At 42.1% G+C, this 17,679-nt stretch overlaps 1 protein-coding gene across 3 annotated transcripts in view; it reads right to left on the bottom strand.

Moving 5' to 3' along the window:
• Nucleotides 1–17,679, bottom strand: part of LOC139138505 (GTP-binding protein Di-Ras2-like) — a 68,805-nt gene that overhangs the window by 39,665 nt on the left and 11,461 nt on the right. The window contains exon 1 of one of the 3 annotated variants that reach the window (XM_070706905.1): nt 9,544–10,911. The exons of the other annotated variants lie outside the window; for them this stretch is intronic. Within the exon in view, the coding sequence (XP_070563006.1) occupies nt 9,544–9,615 (72 nt within the window). The 5' untranslated portion in view covers nt 9,616–10,911. Of the gene's footprint in view, nt 1–9,543; nt 10,912–17,679 lie in introns of those variants that run through there. 3 annotated transcript variants of the gene reach the window in all.

Below are 17,679 nucleotides of genomic sequence, written 5' to 3'. Positions count from 1 at the left end.
ACGGCATGCGCCCACTCGCCCGACGCGCGCGAATAGCTGATCCATAACACATGCTATATGTCGTTTGGAAATCTACAGCAGTCTTTCTGCGCTGCATGTAAAGTAAGGGTCGAGGTCAGAGTGGAGCCTTCGAATGGCAGGTGTCTACAGGTAGAGCTTAAGTGATCGCTTGAGTTGCCGCCTTTGCGTTTAGCCACGCGATGAGTGACGCACGACTGTTTCTCAGAATCATTTTCTACGTATCAATACTGAGACACGCTCTACTGGTTCTCGTCCACGATATAAAAGAAGTAGAAAAGAGAAACGTCATCGGAATATTTTTTAAAGATCGCCGATCCTACTCTTTCGTTTTCTTTGGGCCGAGGGAGGGGCTCGTTGTGAACGTCACCTCCAGGCGCTGGTGACAGATGTACACATGCAAAATTGGCGTTTCCTGATTACAAACTATAGGACAATGTGTGCTGATTTACGGTGCTAGTGACAAACGACTTCGTGTCTTCCCGAAAACTGTAAATATTTTCTCAGTTGTGTTCAGTCACGCGCATGAAATGGTATCCTAATAACATTCTACACAGCTCCGTCCTTTGATTGTTATCGTACTCAGCATTACTATGCGGCTCTCAATGCATTTCTTACTTACTTTTCCTAAATCTAATATCCGTTTTACCCAATTTTCATCAAGAATGGTACATCCGTATTTCTTTCAACGGCCATTCAAGCTGTCACCTGTATTGCACATATTTGCTCGCCTGGCTGGCTGTTTCTTTGTCAGTATGTGTGTCCTTTCATGCAGTGTCTGTCGCAATAGCAGGAATATTCTGTTTGCTTTCCCAATAATTTTGGCTCCCTGAAGAAGGGCTTTAGTCGATTATTTCCCGTCAAGAGAGCAGCCATTCTGACAGATCAGCTGCACAGTATAGCAAATCCTGTGCGGAGCTTACGTGTCACGTGATTCTTTGGCGAGACTTCGGCTCTTGGGAGTTCTACGTGGGTAATAATTCAACGCTATCGACAAAAAAATATCGAGATCGTCCAACAAAGGAGCCGCGTTGCTGATGACATTGTCACAACCCACTGAATACAAGCTGCAAAATAAACCCTCTGATTTGCACAGCATAATGTGGTTTTCACGAATTCGAACGTCATTTGAAAATGAGGGTGTCACGTTCGGCACCGAAATTACCTCACCAGAACATTATCGAGCTGTCTAGACATAACTGCTGAACTCTGCAACACTAAGAGCTCGTGTTTGCCCAGCGGTATCACGATTTATTCCTGGCATTTAAGGCTATTTTTGCTCTTTCTGTCATTTATGTCCTACAAACAAGAAAATTTTATACGGCTGTACGGATCTTGGATTGCTCTAATCGACGCAAGGTACAGTTATCCGCCGTATTAATTCGTTGTCGAACGCGATTCGCCTCAAGATGCCTTTTTCTCACAACGAAGTCGATATCTACATTTTGCACGCATTGCGAATGGAGGCCTTGAATCAACTGCTCTCAATGAATAACAGTGTGGCATCATGGGTAACGACATGCAGGTGCCGACAGCGATTGACCAATCAGCTATTTACGCCGACTCTGCATCTCACGTTCAAATAATCTCACGTGTGTAAACGCGGCCATTTCATTGGCTACCAAGCAGGCACTCTCTATTTGGTTAATATCCAAACCAGCAAAAAAAGATAACAAGTTGTGGTAAACATGGTCGAGAAATTCTCCCTTAAATGAACATCGCGCCGGTTTTGAAATTCTGTGTCGGGGGCGACGTCGACAATTTCAACCGAAGGTAGCTACTCGATGCAAGGCGACAGACACTGGCGTATTAAACACTGTTCTACACAAGAAATACTGCAGTTGAAAGTGAAACCGGAATTATATACCAATCAACTTGAACTCCCTGCCGCTGCCTACTCATTATCATTTTTAATCAGACAATACAGCGAACGTAGACTACAACCCTTTTTATCACAGCAAGTTATCTTGTATTCAGTATTCATCGGCATATAAAGGAACCACCCGACAAGAACAACACAAAATATTCTATCTTGCGAAATACGCTTTATAGAGATGTGTCGCTTGACACCGAGCGATTGCCTTGTGAGCTAGAAGGTCTCGCAAGTTTAGATGAAGCTGAGGATTGCACTGTGTGTACACAGGCGAAGCGATCAAACACCCGATCAGGCAGGATTAATTCCGAATTCTGCGTCAGCAGAGCCAAACCTCGCCTGAACATCTGAGTAGATGCACGCAACAGCAATCAGAAGAGATAACCTCAGCGTGGTAACAACTCGGCGTTGTGGGACGTGATCAAAATTTTGTAAAAAAAAAGCTTAATCGCTGGTTAAAATTCACACCCCGGCCGCGCGCGGGGACCTTCCTCGTCGCCATGACAACGTCCATTCCGTCCTGCGGGTGTACGGAAAGTTCACTTGTCACACTGATGCACAGTCCGATAAACGCCGACACGTTGAGAGACGGCGCGGTCCGGCACGACCAGAACGAGGCTCCCTCCGCTGTTTATCAAAGGCGTCTTTGCATGGTGATGTTAGATAGTCCAGACACAATCCGCGTAAGACTGACTGTTTGTATGAATCATCGTGTCTCTTCGCCCCTTGCGCTCCACAAGATGAATATCTCAAACGTCTTTGAGGAAGCAACACTCATTGTAAAAGGGTTTTCACGTAATACCATTAAGGAACTGGCCGGTTGACTTCCTCTGACTTCCAAATCGATCGAAAGAAGTACTGAACAAGCGTCCGCCTATAAACTTCCTCAAAAGCGCGAACCAGAGTAACACACATAATACTCACACTAAGACATCAAAATACTCGTGCCATTAAACATCATTACAATGCCAACACTATAGACGAACATTACATGTCTTGTTTGAAAAGAAGTATTGCAGATGCCGCTTTAGTGATAACTTATTCTAAAATTAAAGAGTCTTTCACTCGCTCCTGGGCCAGGAATATTCAGCCTTCAAGGGCCGTGCACGATATTTTACGATTTGGGAATTGCGCAGCACGTCGGCTTTGCAGTAATCAATAGGGTTTATTGCAATATAATCTGGACCTGTAGGTCGGCTTGGGCACGTGTCCAAGTTTACATTACTCAGCGCAATCACTGCGCGCGCGTGCTTATCACGAAAACGCAGCGAACCGCGATTTAGTTTCTCTGATAGAGGGCCCACTCAACAGGCCTAATGGTGTTAATTTCTAACCTCGGGCAGAACATCCCCGTGACTTTTATTGGAGAATCAAGGATTGAAAATGATTGATCTTTCTCTATGACTTGGCCATATGCAAGGAACATGAACCCTAAAAAACCAAAAATTAAAATGTCGCCCCAAACCCCATTCGTCCATACTAACGACGAGTCTTCCATACGCCTGTTCGCTATCACCACTGTAGCAACCGAAATTGACTGGCGTGAAAATCTATATTGCGCATGTGCTTTTTTTTAAAAGAATGATAAAACAGGTATTTGCTCTTTGAGCCAAGAACTTTGATATGAATCAATCCCGGGCAGTTTTATATCGGTACGATGAAACCTGTCTGTAGGCCTATCCCTGTCTGAACTGGAAACCGGCCTTACACTGAACACATTTCTAAGGCCCATTTATATATGGCCCAATTTTAAAGAACCTCTACAAACCGAACACGTCTTCAAACCAACCATTTTTCTTAGCTCGCCACGGGTTCGGTTAAGATAGTTTTTCAATGTCACACCACACATTGTAAATGTTGAGTTTCCCCGTTCATCGTACAGAAAAGCCCAAAATCAACATCCAAGACATCAATTGTTATGAGTCATCGAAATCGAATTCGTGACTTTGAATAAATCCGTCACGGCGTTAGCCAATGATTGGATCTTTCACGACTGACTTTCACGGCCACCGGCCTCTTAATTGCCGCTCATTTACAAATAAGTATAAAAAAAACAAGTAATCGTTGTGATGTCCATTCATGACGTCACGGGCAGCGGGTACAAGGGGGAAATATTCAAAGCCGACTCTGCACATGCGCAACCGCCAGCCTAAAGCCTGAAATCGGCTGGGCTTTAATACTATTGCAGTAACCTGTGCATCGCGCAGGAAGACCCCCGCACACGATATTTCTTAATCAAAAATGAACATAACGACGAAGATAAACTTGGGGCACTCGTTAGGCTGTATCCGAGTACACAGAAGCGTTAACTGATTTCGTCTCTGATGGCAGTATTAATTTCAACTATGCGCTAATTATGATAAAATCATTACGATATCATATTAAAAGGAGCTGCACAAACTACGCCGTAAATTGCGTTAACGTACGGTATAATAACACTCGGTATTGTGATTGTGGCCCGGAATTATCAATTCGAACCTTTAATTTGAGTAAATTACAGCCGCTTGGTCGACAAAGGGAGGGACAATTCACACTATATACTTTTCATCTGACTCACAGATCTCTCTCTCTCTCTCTCTCTCTCTCTCTCTCTCTCTCTCTCTCTCTCTCTCTCTCTCTCTCTCTCACACACACACTCTCTCTCACACACACACACACACACACACACACACACACACCTGTATGATAAGCTGTAAAAACTAGGGCGAAACTAAAACATTCAAATATAATTTTCACACATTCAACTTCGGTTCTAAGTGTAATTAATCTTCTGACAGGAACGGATTTTTCATAGCCTGAGATTAAGCTATTCCCTCGATTCTAGGGCCGGAAAAGGTGATTGAAGAAGAAGGGGCATCCTATTTCCTTTACAGTTTGGTGGAGTAAATTTACTTCTGCTGGGAAACACTCTTGTTATCAAAGCCTCGGGCACTTTGCTGAGTAGATAGTAATCACGTCTTTTAATGTGATCAAGGTAGCTTTCTCAATATCCCACGTAAGTGAACGAGAACTATGACATTTTACGAATGAGAAATGTATTGAGAGATGTATATACAATAGATGTATGTACGTATGTGTGTATGTATGTATGTATGTATGTATGTATGTATGTATGTATGTATGTATGTATGTATGTATGTATGTATGTATGTATTATGTATGTGTGTATGTGTGTATCTATGTATGTATGTATGTATGTATGTATGTATTATGTATGTGTGTATGTGTGTATCTATGTATCTATGTATCTATGTATGTAATGATGGATTGATGACACACGTGTGTTTGAGGGTGCATGTGTCTGTCCGCATGTCTGTCAATCTGTCCACCTTATAATTGGTTGATGTGGGCAATGGAGATTTCTTCGTGTGGTGACATGGTTCGAATAACTTTGTATATATTTCCCTCCAAATTGAATGTAACATCCAAATACGTTTCAATGCTTTCAAAATGACGCTCAGTCTGCGGTACTGCGCAAACTCCACCCCAATATGGTTATTGTCTACTTATATTTCGTGGAACTCCATGACAGCATCAAATCCGCCGGGCTCCCCCACCCAACTGCGGAATAATATGAGGGAATTTCATATTAACGAACGTGTTGCAATTAGTAACCTATGGTAATGTGTGTAGGCCCTACCCGTCCAAGTATAGCATACCTGATTTGAACTGTACCGTCATCAGTTTTGCTGTTTTATGACATCCAACTTGGGATGGGAAAAATATGTACAGTGGTCGATGCAGTAGTACAGTGCTTAATGCAGTATCAAAGAACAGTATAAAATAGCAATTACAAACAAACACAGCAAGTATATATTATATAGTGTGTAACTGATATGTATATACAAATATATACAACACACACACACACACACACACACACACACACACACACACACACACACACATATATATATATATATATATATATATATATATATATATATATATATATATATATATATATATATATATATATTATACACCTACTGCCGTAACCTGTGGGAGTTTGACCGTCCAACAACTTTCCATATTTTGTATAGTACGCGGAGTCCCGAATACGGGAGACGCGCGACGCGCAAATTTCCAGCGGTTTGTAGCAATTTTATTTCAACAATCGCGCGCGTTCCACTCATATCGCGCATGCCGCATCCCTCAAAATTTACCATAGAATTAGTTTATACGGACGATTAATGGAGGGAGGTGTATAATAATAGGGTTATACACAAAATACGGCCCTGTATGGACTCGGGCTCAGTGAGTGACGTAATGGACTCGCCTCCGACTCGTCCAATACGTCACTCACTGAGCCCGAGTCCATACAGGGCCGTATTTTGTGAATAACCCTATAATATATATATATATATATATATATATATATATATATATATATATACACGAAGTAATTATATACGAAGTAATTTATACGATCTGAGTTTGTTTCAAAATGTCGTCCGCAAAACAAATATAATATCATCTCTCGAATTTCAACGCCACCTAGAACAATGGTACGTCCCAACCCTATTGAAGGCATACGTGTAAAAGTAGGTTGATGATCGATCGCGCGATGCATGAAACTTAAGTAACCGATACAATTACTTTGTACATGAAGTAATTTATGCTATTATTTATAACGCTCTGCTGTTAGCATCCACCATCGTAATATCCCACAAGGACATATGTATTCTTAATATATATATATATATATATATATATATATATATATATATATATATATATATATATATATATATATATATATATATATATATATATATACACATGCATGCGTGTTTTTTGTGTTTGTGTGTTAAGCTCATCAACACTTTTGCCTTTCTGAAGTAATCTTTGTGTAATAACTATCGCTTGTCCTTCCCAATCACGCCCTTCTAGCGAAGTCCCTGGTGCATTTTCAAAATCTCGCGAAATCTTGTGAGACTGTGCGGACTCGGACCTGCAGGTCACGAAGGCTATTTCCGACCAGTCTCGCAGAGCTCTAGCGGAAATGAACGTACCAGGGACATGGGTTTTTTTTTTTTAAACAGAGAAAATTAAAATCGAAAAAAATCGCGATTTTTCACAATTGACGTAACGTATTGTTTATATATCTTCACACATAATAATGTTCTTAAATTATGCAAGTTCTTGTTCCGGTCCTTCGCTCTACCTTACCCGATTCTGCAAGAGGCGTCTCCTTGGCAACAATAATTCGCTTACATAATGGACGGGTAACGTGTTTTCATCTCTCCCACCTTCCTGAAAAAAAACTGTCACTCGGCGCTTTAGGACCGAGTGACTGGGATAACCGTTATTTGGTCCATTCGGTAGCGGACGAAGATAACGCAGATAAAAGACAGCCAACGCGAAGATAATCACGTTTGCTGCTGGTGAGGAATGCCCCCCCCCCCCACACACACACACTACGACATACCGCGCAAATCCGTACATACATTTTGATGTTTTAATGAAATCTGCCGCTTTATGATCATCGATTTGTTTATGGAAGTGTCTTCAGTTACATCCCGCAATAATACTCCTAACGGAAGCCGTGTGTGTTGATTCCACGAAAACGCAATATTGCTTTTTATTCAGGACAAGCGATATTAAATTCCGGCCTGTCAATCCTATCTACAGCCAGCTGTCAACTTTATGTCAAGCTATACTGGCTTGATGTTCACGTCAAGAACGGGGGGCCATTAGGGCTGTCGCTCCGAATTAACGCTAAACTGAAGAAACTATCAGTATGGCCACGAATCCACTCCGAAAGAACGATATTTACTTTGCCGGAGTAATGTATGCATTATGGTTGGGCAATCAATAAAAATCCGTTCCCGCTTGACAAGCTCGTTTTGTTCCATTAAGAGACTGAGCCAGCCACACATGCGTGCGGCTCTGCTGAAATGAGAGTAGAAAACCAGGGCGACAGTGGCCGTGGAAATCCTCGGTCTTTTCAGCAAGGCGGGCGCTCAGCCTTTCGGTTGACAAATGAAATGAATCAAGGCACATGAAGCATTTTAAGGGGAGAATATTTCCAAGATTTGATAGCCAGACGGAGCACCAGCTGGCCAGCCGATTTCTCGCAGCCACACTCATCAACTTGAAATCTGTTTGAAATACCTCCGTTGTTCTGGGAAATGCAAAGTGAAAATTGAATCTTTCTGTTTTCATAACACAAATCGAAATAAATCAATCGATGCGTGACCTTAGCTTTTCTTTCAACTGTATCGTATGATCGCGCATCAAAAGACGCGAAAATAATCCCCATGATCGGTTTCTGCTCGGCGTTGACTCGAATACAGACATATACGAGAGAGTAGCGTGCCGCACTGAGTCCCCAGGTGTCTATTAGACCGAAACAAGAAAGACACCGTGTTTGATATTTCAGGGTGATTCGTGACAGAGGGGAACAAAGAAGAGGGATTCATTCGCACTTGGAACAAAATGTGTCCCTACAGCTTGCCACTGAACAACCCATAAGGACCTTCTCGGGAGAGTCCCATTATTTCATCAGAGTAAGAATACTCTAGCCTTGGGTATCAATCATGATAGCAACCTCACTTCTGCTTTGCAAATAACACGACAATTCATTTCAAATAATCGACTGTCTTGTCTTCTGACATGAGCCTTCCGCAACGAGATTTTCTCACTTTATGGTGTCTGTATTTGCGCAGTGATTCGACAAATAATAAGTAAATTTGATATGGAGATTTTTCCCAGTAATAAACGGTATATTTTTTGTGTGTTTGACATGACCAGGGTCAAATCTGTTTTTAGCCATAATTGGGGACGCTTTTGTTGACGGAATACTACAGCCGTGGCAAAGCAAAGCAAAACAAAACAAAACACATCACATCTCTACCGTAATCTGCCCGTTCTCAAAAACATGGTGACGTAATTATTCATGGCAGATGATGGATCAAGGTGTTGGAGTCACTTCACGAAATGCCCCTCTTAACACTCACGATGTTATTGTTGAGTTTTAAAACAGAGCCTGTTGACAACGATGAGCTCACGCAGTTTATATAACGTGTGGCTTTTTCGTTTGAACAGACTATGCTGCAAAAACAAAGGGGTGTTCTGACAGTATGGCCACCGTCGTGACCTTCCATCATCGTTGTCGACAAGAAAAATGGAAGTGGCGGGGATTTTTATGGTCATGCCTTGACAGGACATTAAAAAAAAGCTCGTGAAACATCGCACTTGAGGACAGTAGACGGGGCAGCGTTCTTTCGCGATATACGCACCGCGTCAAAGGGGGAATGCTGCTCACGCACAGCGCCGACTTTTCTAGCTATACCGCGCATACTAATTCGCCGATTTTCCCAAAGCGATCACGTTTTTATGCCCCTCCACTGAGACATGGTCGTGTCGATATGTGCACAGTCGTGCTTCGCGACAACTATTCCATCCCATCTACTTGTCTGCAATGCTTGACTCTAAAATGTAATTCTGACATATTTCAAAATATTCGACGAACGTGAACACACTTGGAATGTGTTTTAAGCTACTAGCCCATTCACTAAGAACTGTTTTTTTGCATTGATATGATGTAATTAAAACCACGGAACGGGCGTTTGAATAATTGCTTAGGCCTCGAACTGGGTTTTTCTCTATTTCTCATCTGCGAAGAACATAACCATTGTCCATATTACCTTATCTCTAGGTTGCCAGATATCCAAGCCATTATCTCTTGTCCCGCCTGTCCGCCTTGACCCCGCTGCCATGGTGTGTGCTCGATGTACAAAATTAGATATGCTCCACTTGTGATATGGCCCAAGGTATTCGATGGTCTACAGTAGAAAGCTGGAAATTTTGTCACAGCGGCAAAGTCTATTTTGCGTTCTTTTTTTTCAATTATACAGTCAGAACAAGTGCTGAATTATTCAGATTTTCTGTCAGGTAGACAAAATCTCTCACGAGGGTTAGCGGTGAAGAAATTCTCCGATTCGTCCGTGTTGTGCGTTACTCACGCGCTGAGTACACTGAGCGTAATTCCGTGGGTCGAGGAAACAAATCGACTCCAATCATGAGAGCGCTTGTAATTCCGCGGAAATGCTCTGTCGTGTCGGCGTTAGCCTGGAGGATTCCGAAAATTGGAAAACGAGGCTGCACTGACGGTGCAATATCGCTGGAAGCTGCAATCAATGGCTTCGTCTTTGTCATAAAAATTGACACCGAAGAATAAGGCGTTCACCCTTCGCAATAGATCGATACTCCCGCTGTCAGTGTCCCGTTTCCCCGATAGATAAGCATCGGTTCTCAACACGGTTGCAGATATCACCGAAAAAATCCAACGGCGACGGTGGGCGAATAGACCTACAACAATCGCTGCCGTTGACAGGCTCCGTCGGCTGTTCCTCCGTCTAGATGGCAAGTCGACTCTCCCGCGTCGAGATAGCGACCTTTACTTGTCACGACGAAGTTCGTGCTGAGCGTGTCTCCAAAGCGTCGCACGCCGACTCGGAACGATATTGGAAACTATGAAATGTCGTGCAATTATCAGCGAATAAAAGCCAGGGTGCTTAAGTGCGTTTTGTCAGTAATGCTAGATGGTTACGTACATCTATAAACACGTGTCCACAATTCTCCGACAAGGGTGTATTTCTGCGTGTAACAGAAAAAAAAAACGTCTGTCGTAGGCGCATCGGTATCGGCCAGCAGACCCGTCCTCTGCTAATGAATGACTGATGATGACATCTACAGGCCAAGTAATTCTCCAAGCCTACTTCTGGCGAGAATTTAATATCAAAGACAACCCGAACAAGCGGACAGGGGGTACACGCGCATGACGCTATTGATGCTCCCTAATTTCGGAAAACGCCCCTCATTTACAAGATGTGATAATTCGAACGGTTCTCTCTAGGACGGTTGGTTTCCGTTCGTGGCCGGGAATTCGCTGAAGTGTGTCGACAGTATCATTGTCAACGAGTTCGAACAAAATTCAAAAAAAAGGGCAAAACACACGCCAAGATTCACTGCCAATGCAGCAGGCACGCGTTTGCGCAGTGACTGTGACGGTACTGTCAAATATGCAAATTTGAACGCGCCTTTTTTTAAAACGAGGCAAATTAAAATGGACGATTTACTGTATTCCGAGTTATCCGGTGAGAGCATTCATCGCAATGACGGCTGTAGGTTATGTAGGAACGAGCTGACTTCAGCTAAATAAGAGACAGAAATCGTTTCTGGGTCGCGAAGACTTCCCCCAATTAATAATAAAACGGTGAGTAGTATTATAATGTAAAGCCCAGGTGATTTTTCAATCAACGTCAATAGAAATGCGATTATAACGCCCCCTCGGCATCGGTTGTCGGAAAGTCATAGCATATTATATTTGGTGAAATTTCTCACTCCTTCATACCGCCCCTGCCTCTTTGTGTAGTTAATTTAAAATCGGGCAGAATTTTCCGGGGGAAAAAATCTAGGGCTTTATGTTAGGTCAGCCGATTCATCGGACCTGCATGTCGACTTGTAATACGACCTAGCGTTCAATTTAAAGATAAGTTCGCTAAGGTTGGTTTAATGGCTTTAAATAACATGCGTACGAGTATTTATTCAGCCGAAGTTCAGCTTAATACTACTTTGTTCCAGAGCCCGTACGTTACTGATTTACGTGAAGTCGCTGCTAAATCAGTCAAGCAGACGAGATAACACGAGACAATATTTACATAAATTTACATCCACGCGCAATTCGTTTGGGCATTTTGTGTGGACATGGCGGAGGCTTGGTAAGTCCCTGGCACTTCCATAAATTACGTGCAACTTGGAACAGCAGAGGAAATGAATTTTTCAAAATCAGTGACGGATTAATGGAATATTTATGCCACCGTCTAAGAACATGGTCTTTCCTTCGACGAAGCTCTACAGAACAATGGTTGATTTATCAGAGAGATTCTGGCAACGGTTTTGGAGTTTAATATCGCATTTGTTTTAGTTGCCATTAGCTCAATAAAGTCATTATTTTGTCGTAATTTAGCCATGAATCAAATATATTAGGGGTGAACCTCGCCGGCTTATTCCATTTGTCAGATCGCTTGAATTGCGATAACGTGCTGTTCCAGTATTTTAACTCACCCAGACGGAGAATCACAATCGCGTAGCAACCGCATTGCCACAGGGCAGTCTGTATCTCCATCGACACTGCTGCGCCCAATGTCAAAACTAAAGTTTTTTCGATAGACAACAGTCAAAGGCAGACTCATAGTAGACATAGAACCTGAAAGATAGACCATGGATAGATAAGATGAGGTCTATCGCAATTACAGAAATATTACATACACTTACATTAATGTATGTGCGTATAAAATGTTTTATGTGTAGATCGACATAGAAATATATCGTCTGTTTTTGTGTCTGTATGACTGTCTGTCAGTGTCTGTATGACTGTCTGTCAGTGTATGTATGTCTGTATGACTGTCTGTCAGTGTATGTATGTCTGTATGACTGTCTGTCAGTGTATGTATGTATGTATAATGTATGTCGGTCATTAAATGTCTGAAAATTGTAGGGTAGGACAACGCCAAATGGAACCGCAAATCGCTGTCATTCCTCATTTTTGTATGGAGTTTATGGTACACACAATAATAAGGAGAGCCTGGCAAAGTCATTTTTGATATTTTGCGCAATAATTTAGGGACTAAGAGGTTGTTTTAGCATCCAATTGAAGCCATTAAGCCATCGTCATATGCATGGCATCACACACCGTTCGGAGGTCGATTTCAGTATTTGGTCGAGGTGATTCACCTTTCTCGTTCTATTTTGGATTTCCTGCACGAAAAGATGCCCATAAATACCTGTTGGAGCAAATGTAATATTCCTTAATATCAGCGCTCGGTGTTTTGCACGTTTCACAATTTACGCTCTTGCATTCTTACATGCTTTCGTGGAGTCCTCTCAAACTGAAAGCGCTACCTGGCTGCCACATTGTGTTTCCATCTTACTGGCTACCTACGTATGTTAAAATTACCAACTTTATATCCACCATTCGTTCCGTTCATCGATTCATCAATCCATCTCTATACCGGGGGAGGGGGGGAGAGAGAGAGAGAGAGAGAGAGAGAGAGAGAGAGAGAGAGAGAGAGAGAGAGAGAGAGAGAGAGAGAGAGAGAGAGAGAGAGAGGGGGACAGACAGACAGACAGACAGAGACAGACAGAGGGCAGACAGACAGACAGACAGGGAGGGAGGCGCGCGCGAGAGAGAAAGAGAGACAAACAGGCTGAGAAACAGACAGAGAGGGAGTGAGTAGGAGCGAGAGAGAAACAAAGGCAGACAGACGGAGAGATACAGAGACGGTACAACGCTGTAAAAAGTTTCACAGATGGAATACGAACCATAATATTACTTAGAAATAGTAACTATGATGTCTGTGTTTCCGAGGCCTTTGTGCGATAAAGATTTATCTGAGCGGGGTAACCGTTACTCTTGGATGACATGTTGCTCTCACCGAATCCAATACACTTGGTACGTGCGTGTAGCTGAGTACTGCCTTACTTCACTTGTTGACAGCAAGGCAGGATGTCCCCGCTGCTCAATTCAAATTTCTCCTTCTAATCGCCAACCCGCCCGGGGTTCGAAATGACTTTCGAGAATAAGATTTCAAGACCCTGCCTCACATCTACAAAGAATCTGATCTCGTTCTTGACATGAAATTCAATTTTATCCTCTTCGTTTGACGTGTGACGCGTTTCTTGAAAAGGGGAAACGGTTTTAGTCGGTAAAATTTCAACGGTTAAGAGGAAGTTAACACAAGGTGTAGTGCGTATTCTAGTAAGCCTGAGCGTTAAGCTGCGCGGTAATTACGGCAGTGCGGTCTCATGAGACGCCGGTTGCATGCCATCACGGTAGGGTTCATGAAATCCTGGACGCAAAGAGCAGCAGACATAAGAGGCATAGCATTGCATTGCCCTTTAAGACAAAGGATCAACGACATCACTGCTCCACGCGAGTTTTGATTGACAAATGGTTCTGCATACAAATAAAGGAGTTGCCAGCCACTATAACCGGCTAGCATCAAACCGAACAAAAATGCGCAACCGCGGTTTCTGCATCAAAAGATAGGGGTTATAATCCCGATACAGTTAAATCAGTTTAGATATAACTAGGGATCACGTGACGCGATAGTGACGTCATGAGCACATAACGCGCAATAGTTTTAGAGAAGTTGATCCTAATCACAAGATACGACAGTGATATTAATTTATGTACTTTCTGAATACTATAGAATTTGTCGCTTCCGGTCCCTATCGTGAGTTTTGTTTTGTTACGCTCTGCCGCGATCGAAATCTAAAAGTCACATTTTTCGAATTAATTTCCAAATTCCCTCGATTTTTCATGACGGATTATAGTGTCTATCGTTACGAATTATATTTTATTTCAACATTTGCCTATTCTAATTGGACAGGAAAACGATGACATAAACTCGCATCTTGCAATCGATTGGCCCTTACACTTCATTTTTTTTTTCAAATTCTAGCGGGTTCCAATTCTATCATGTCCGTTTCGTTTGTAGCCTCTTGACTTTTCAAAATTAAATTAGATTTCAAGTATTTCAAAGTTTACGCTAATGCAAGTCTGATTTCAAAAGTCCGTACACCTCGTCGTTCCAAGTAAAGCCTAGAGTTTGATAAATATCTGAAGATAAAGATGCGAAATGGAATAGCATTATCATTGCTCAGTAAATTGCAGTGGTTTTATTTTCTAGGTTACGTTTAAAACGGTTTACCTTGTCTGCTTATCGACAAGAAACTGATGTAAGACATTTTAAATCCATGAATTTCTACCCTCGACTGTTAAATGCAATTGGTCTTTTTTGCATGGAAAACAATTAACGTTCAACATGTTCTGCGCACATTGCAAATAATTTAGACCCATTCCATTTTTCACGAGAGAAGTCCGTGTTACATATGTCTTCCAGGGAAGCCTTTGCCAAAGCCCGTATGGATTATTGCCACTCGAAAACATTTTCCCCCAAATTTTGGTCAAAAATTGTAACCAATAAAACGGTATGTCCATTTGATCCAAATTTATCACAAAATTACAGAAAAATTCATAAAAATTGGTAAAAATGTTACACTGAAATTTTGGTGGGAAAAATTAAAGCACTCAAAGGGTTAAAGCAGAAATGATTATGAGCCACATTTGGGACACTGTCTTGAGGTGCGTTGCATTTTGAGGCGTCTTCGTAGTCGAATAACACCATCAGCTGTTCGCATTTGAGTTCCGAATGCGGTTAATTTGAAAATAACTTTCCCTAGTTTATTTGATGTGGTTAAATCGTTTAACAGTGGTTAGAAAATAAGCGTGGATCACGGTTTGTCTGTATACGAGAGATTTTGTGGACGCTGTTGGTAAGCCAAAGCTTTATACTTCAAAGAGGTACCGTGGGACTTGACGTTCTCCAAAAAAGGCATCTATAGGCATATGGGATACTGAATGTGTTGTAATGGCCTCCTCCACCACGAATGGTTGTTTGTTTGCCTTCTAGGACGTGTTTTCGATTAACCCCGACCAGAACCCTCGAATATCCCAAGGCCCCTAGATACGATTTCGTTTTAGGAGAGCTAAATAAAAGAAAGCTTGCAGATGTGGCGAGTCGGTAAAGTGTCGATAGGAGCACGGAGCAAGATACATATACCGCTAACATCGCGATGAAAGGAAATTGCATTTACTCAAGATGAGGTGAAAAGCACAGTGAACGGCTGTCGCCAGCAACTGTTGCAGACAATGCATCGCAAAATAGACTGATAAAAGCATCTCGTGCCATCCCTAAATTTTGTCATTCCCATAAAACCATGACTGTTTTTAAACGAAGTTCAACGGAAACACTCCAAAATGAGTCCAACCGGCTCCAATTTCGGATGGTCTCCCGAGTTATTCTTGACATAAATCACTGTCTTGTTGACGGACCGTGTGTCAAGTTGGATCCAGGTATGTGTTGGAAACGGGTCTCGGCGTCTCGACAAAAATAAGCACAGAATGGCCTCGGCAAATATTAAATTTCTCAGGAAATGAATGTAAATGCATTTGCAGGTCTTGTTGCATTATTGATGAGCCGAGTTGACAAGACGAAAATTACTATGGAATGAAAACAGCAAGTTTCAAAACCTTAAAACATTATCAAATAGCCGTCAGCTGGCTTCATCTGCCTTGGAACTACAAAATAAAAGAATTTTAAAAGTCAAAAGTTGCCGACGTTTTTCTGAATAAGAATGCAAAAATTTTCATATTTAGCGAATATTTCCAATATGCATGCCAAGTGTGGGCGGTAGATTCTTACCGGTCCAATATATAATTTTATTGTAGTGAAGGTTTACTACTAGTCATATTCAGACCTATTCATCAGGGTCTTCTCCAATCAGCTGTCTTGCCTCCTGATAAAAATTGTGATGCTATTATCAAACCTTTTTACCCCCAGCACAGATCTGTCAAAACCCATCTGCAGTCCGTTTCATGCTGATTGTTTTACTCCGCGATGAACTTGATGAAATAAAGTACAAAGACATCGAATTAATTGACAGGGGTCATGTGCAATCAAAATTTCACCTCAGGTAAAAGACCCAAATTCCAACTCTCGAGCAGATTCCGAAATAGCCTCGTCTGTGGATTTCGTCACTGATGTCATTGTCTTTCTCCGATTTCAAAGGTGGTTTTTTCCCCCAAAGACGCATGTGATACAAATCAGATCGAAAACGTTCCCCGCTCATTTTTTGGCAACAGTGACGAAGAAGCCGATATTGACGACACGTGCTATGGAATAGCCCGCCCCCGGTGACACAACACGGACTGAGTATGATGTCCTGAAGATTACAATAATTTAGGCGCCATCATGGTTTCCTAACCGAGTAGCTGACATAAATTTAACTAAACTCAATTGGACAAACCGGCTCCGAGAAATCAAATAAAACAGGAACAAGTTAATAAAGGTCAATAGGTCATCCGCAGAATGAAGCATTAATGACGTAAGGCATGTCTATCTACATAAAAGTCACTAGCTATACAACCTTGGCTACGCTCATTATTGCATCGTATCGCCATGACAACAAAAGCCTTTCCATTACCGGGGTATCTAATGCTAATATTTACTGTTTGATTTGAATAATTCGAAAGTTTGATGCCTGTGTTTGATGACGGATGTGACTTGCGCGTTATGTGCGTACCGCCCGTGAATGTTGACGTGATGAACGTGTTTGTGCGACGCAAACTGCGACCTACGCGTTTACCTGCAGGACGATCCCTCTCTGCGGCAGTTTGACCTTTGGTGTTTGCGGGAAAAAAGCTAATTCTTTTCGCTTACCGCTGGGTAACATTTTTTTGAAAAGACCGCGTGAGCCACGTGTGTTTAAAGGCCTTGCAATTGTTTTTAGGTTCACTTTGTTTTTCACAGTACATCCTCACTGGCAAGGATCTTCATACATTGACATGTGACAGCGACGCCGTGCCCTTAAAGGGAGGCAGTCGTCGGAACTCTGCTCAAAGATTATCAGGGACCCCTACGACCGATGTAAACACTGTATCCAGTGTAGTTTTCGATTGATGAAAGTTAAATACATGTGTGCTGACAATGAATATCGCAAAATTTAAATGCTGAAGCTATGTTAACTTGATGCATCTAGATATAGTGCATGAAACACATTGTTTGTAAACAAGAATGCCAGACACGAGCAGTTCCGACGACTGCCTCCCTTTAAATTCAAGGTTGCAAGGTTTTAATTTTTCACTTTATTTTACCATGTGCAGTAGGCTATTTCAAACATGGCCACATATTCTGACATTTTAATGGAAAGACAGC

This window comes from Ptychodera flava, chromosome 8 (assembly GCF_041260155.1).
Source record: "Ptychodera flava strain L36383 chromosome 8, AS_Pfla_20210202, whole genome shotgun sequence".
NCBI lineage: Eukaryota > Metazoa > Hemichordata > Enteropneusta > Ptychoderidae > Ptychodera > Ptychodera flava.
The sequence above is the reverse complement of the archived record's forward strand: the minus strand, read 5'-3'. Positions and strand labels throughout refer to the sequence as shown.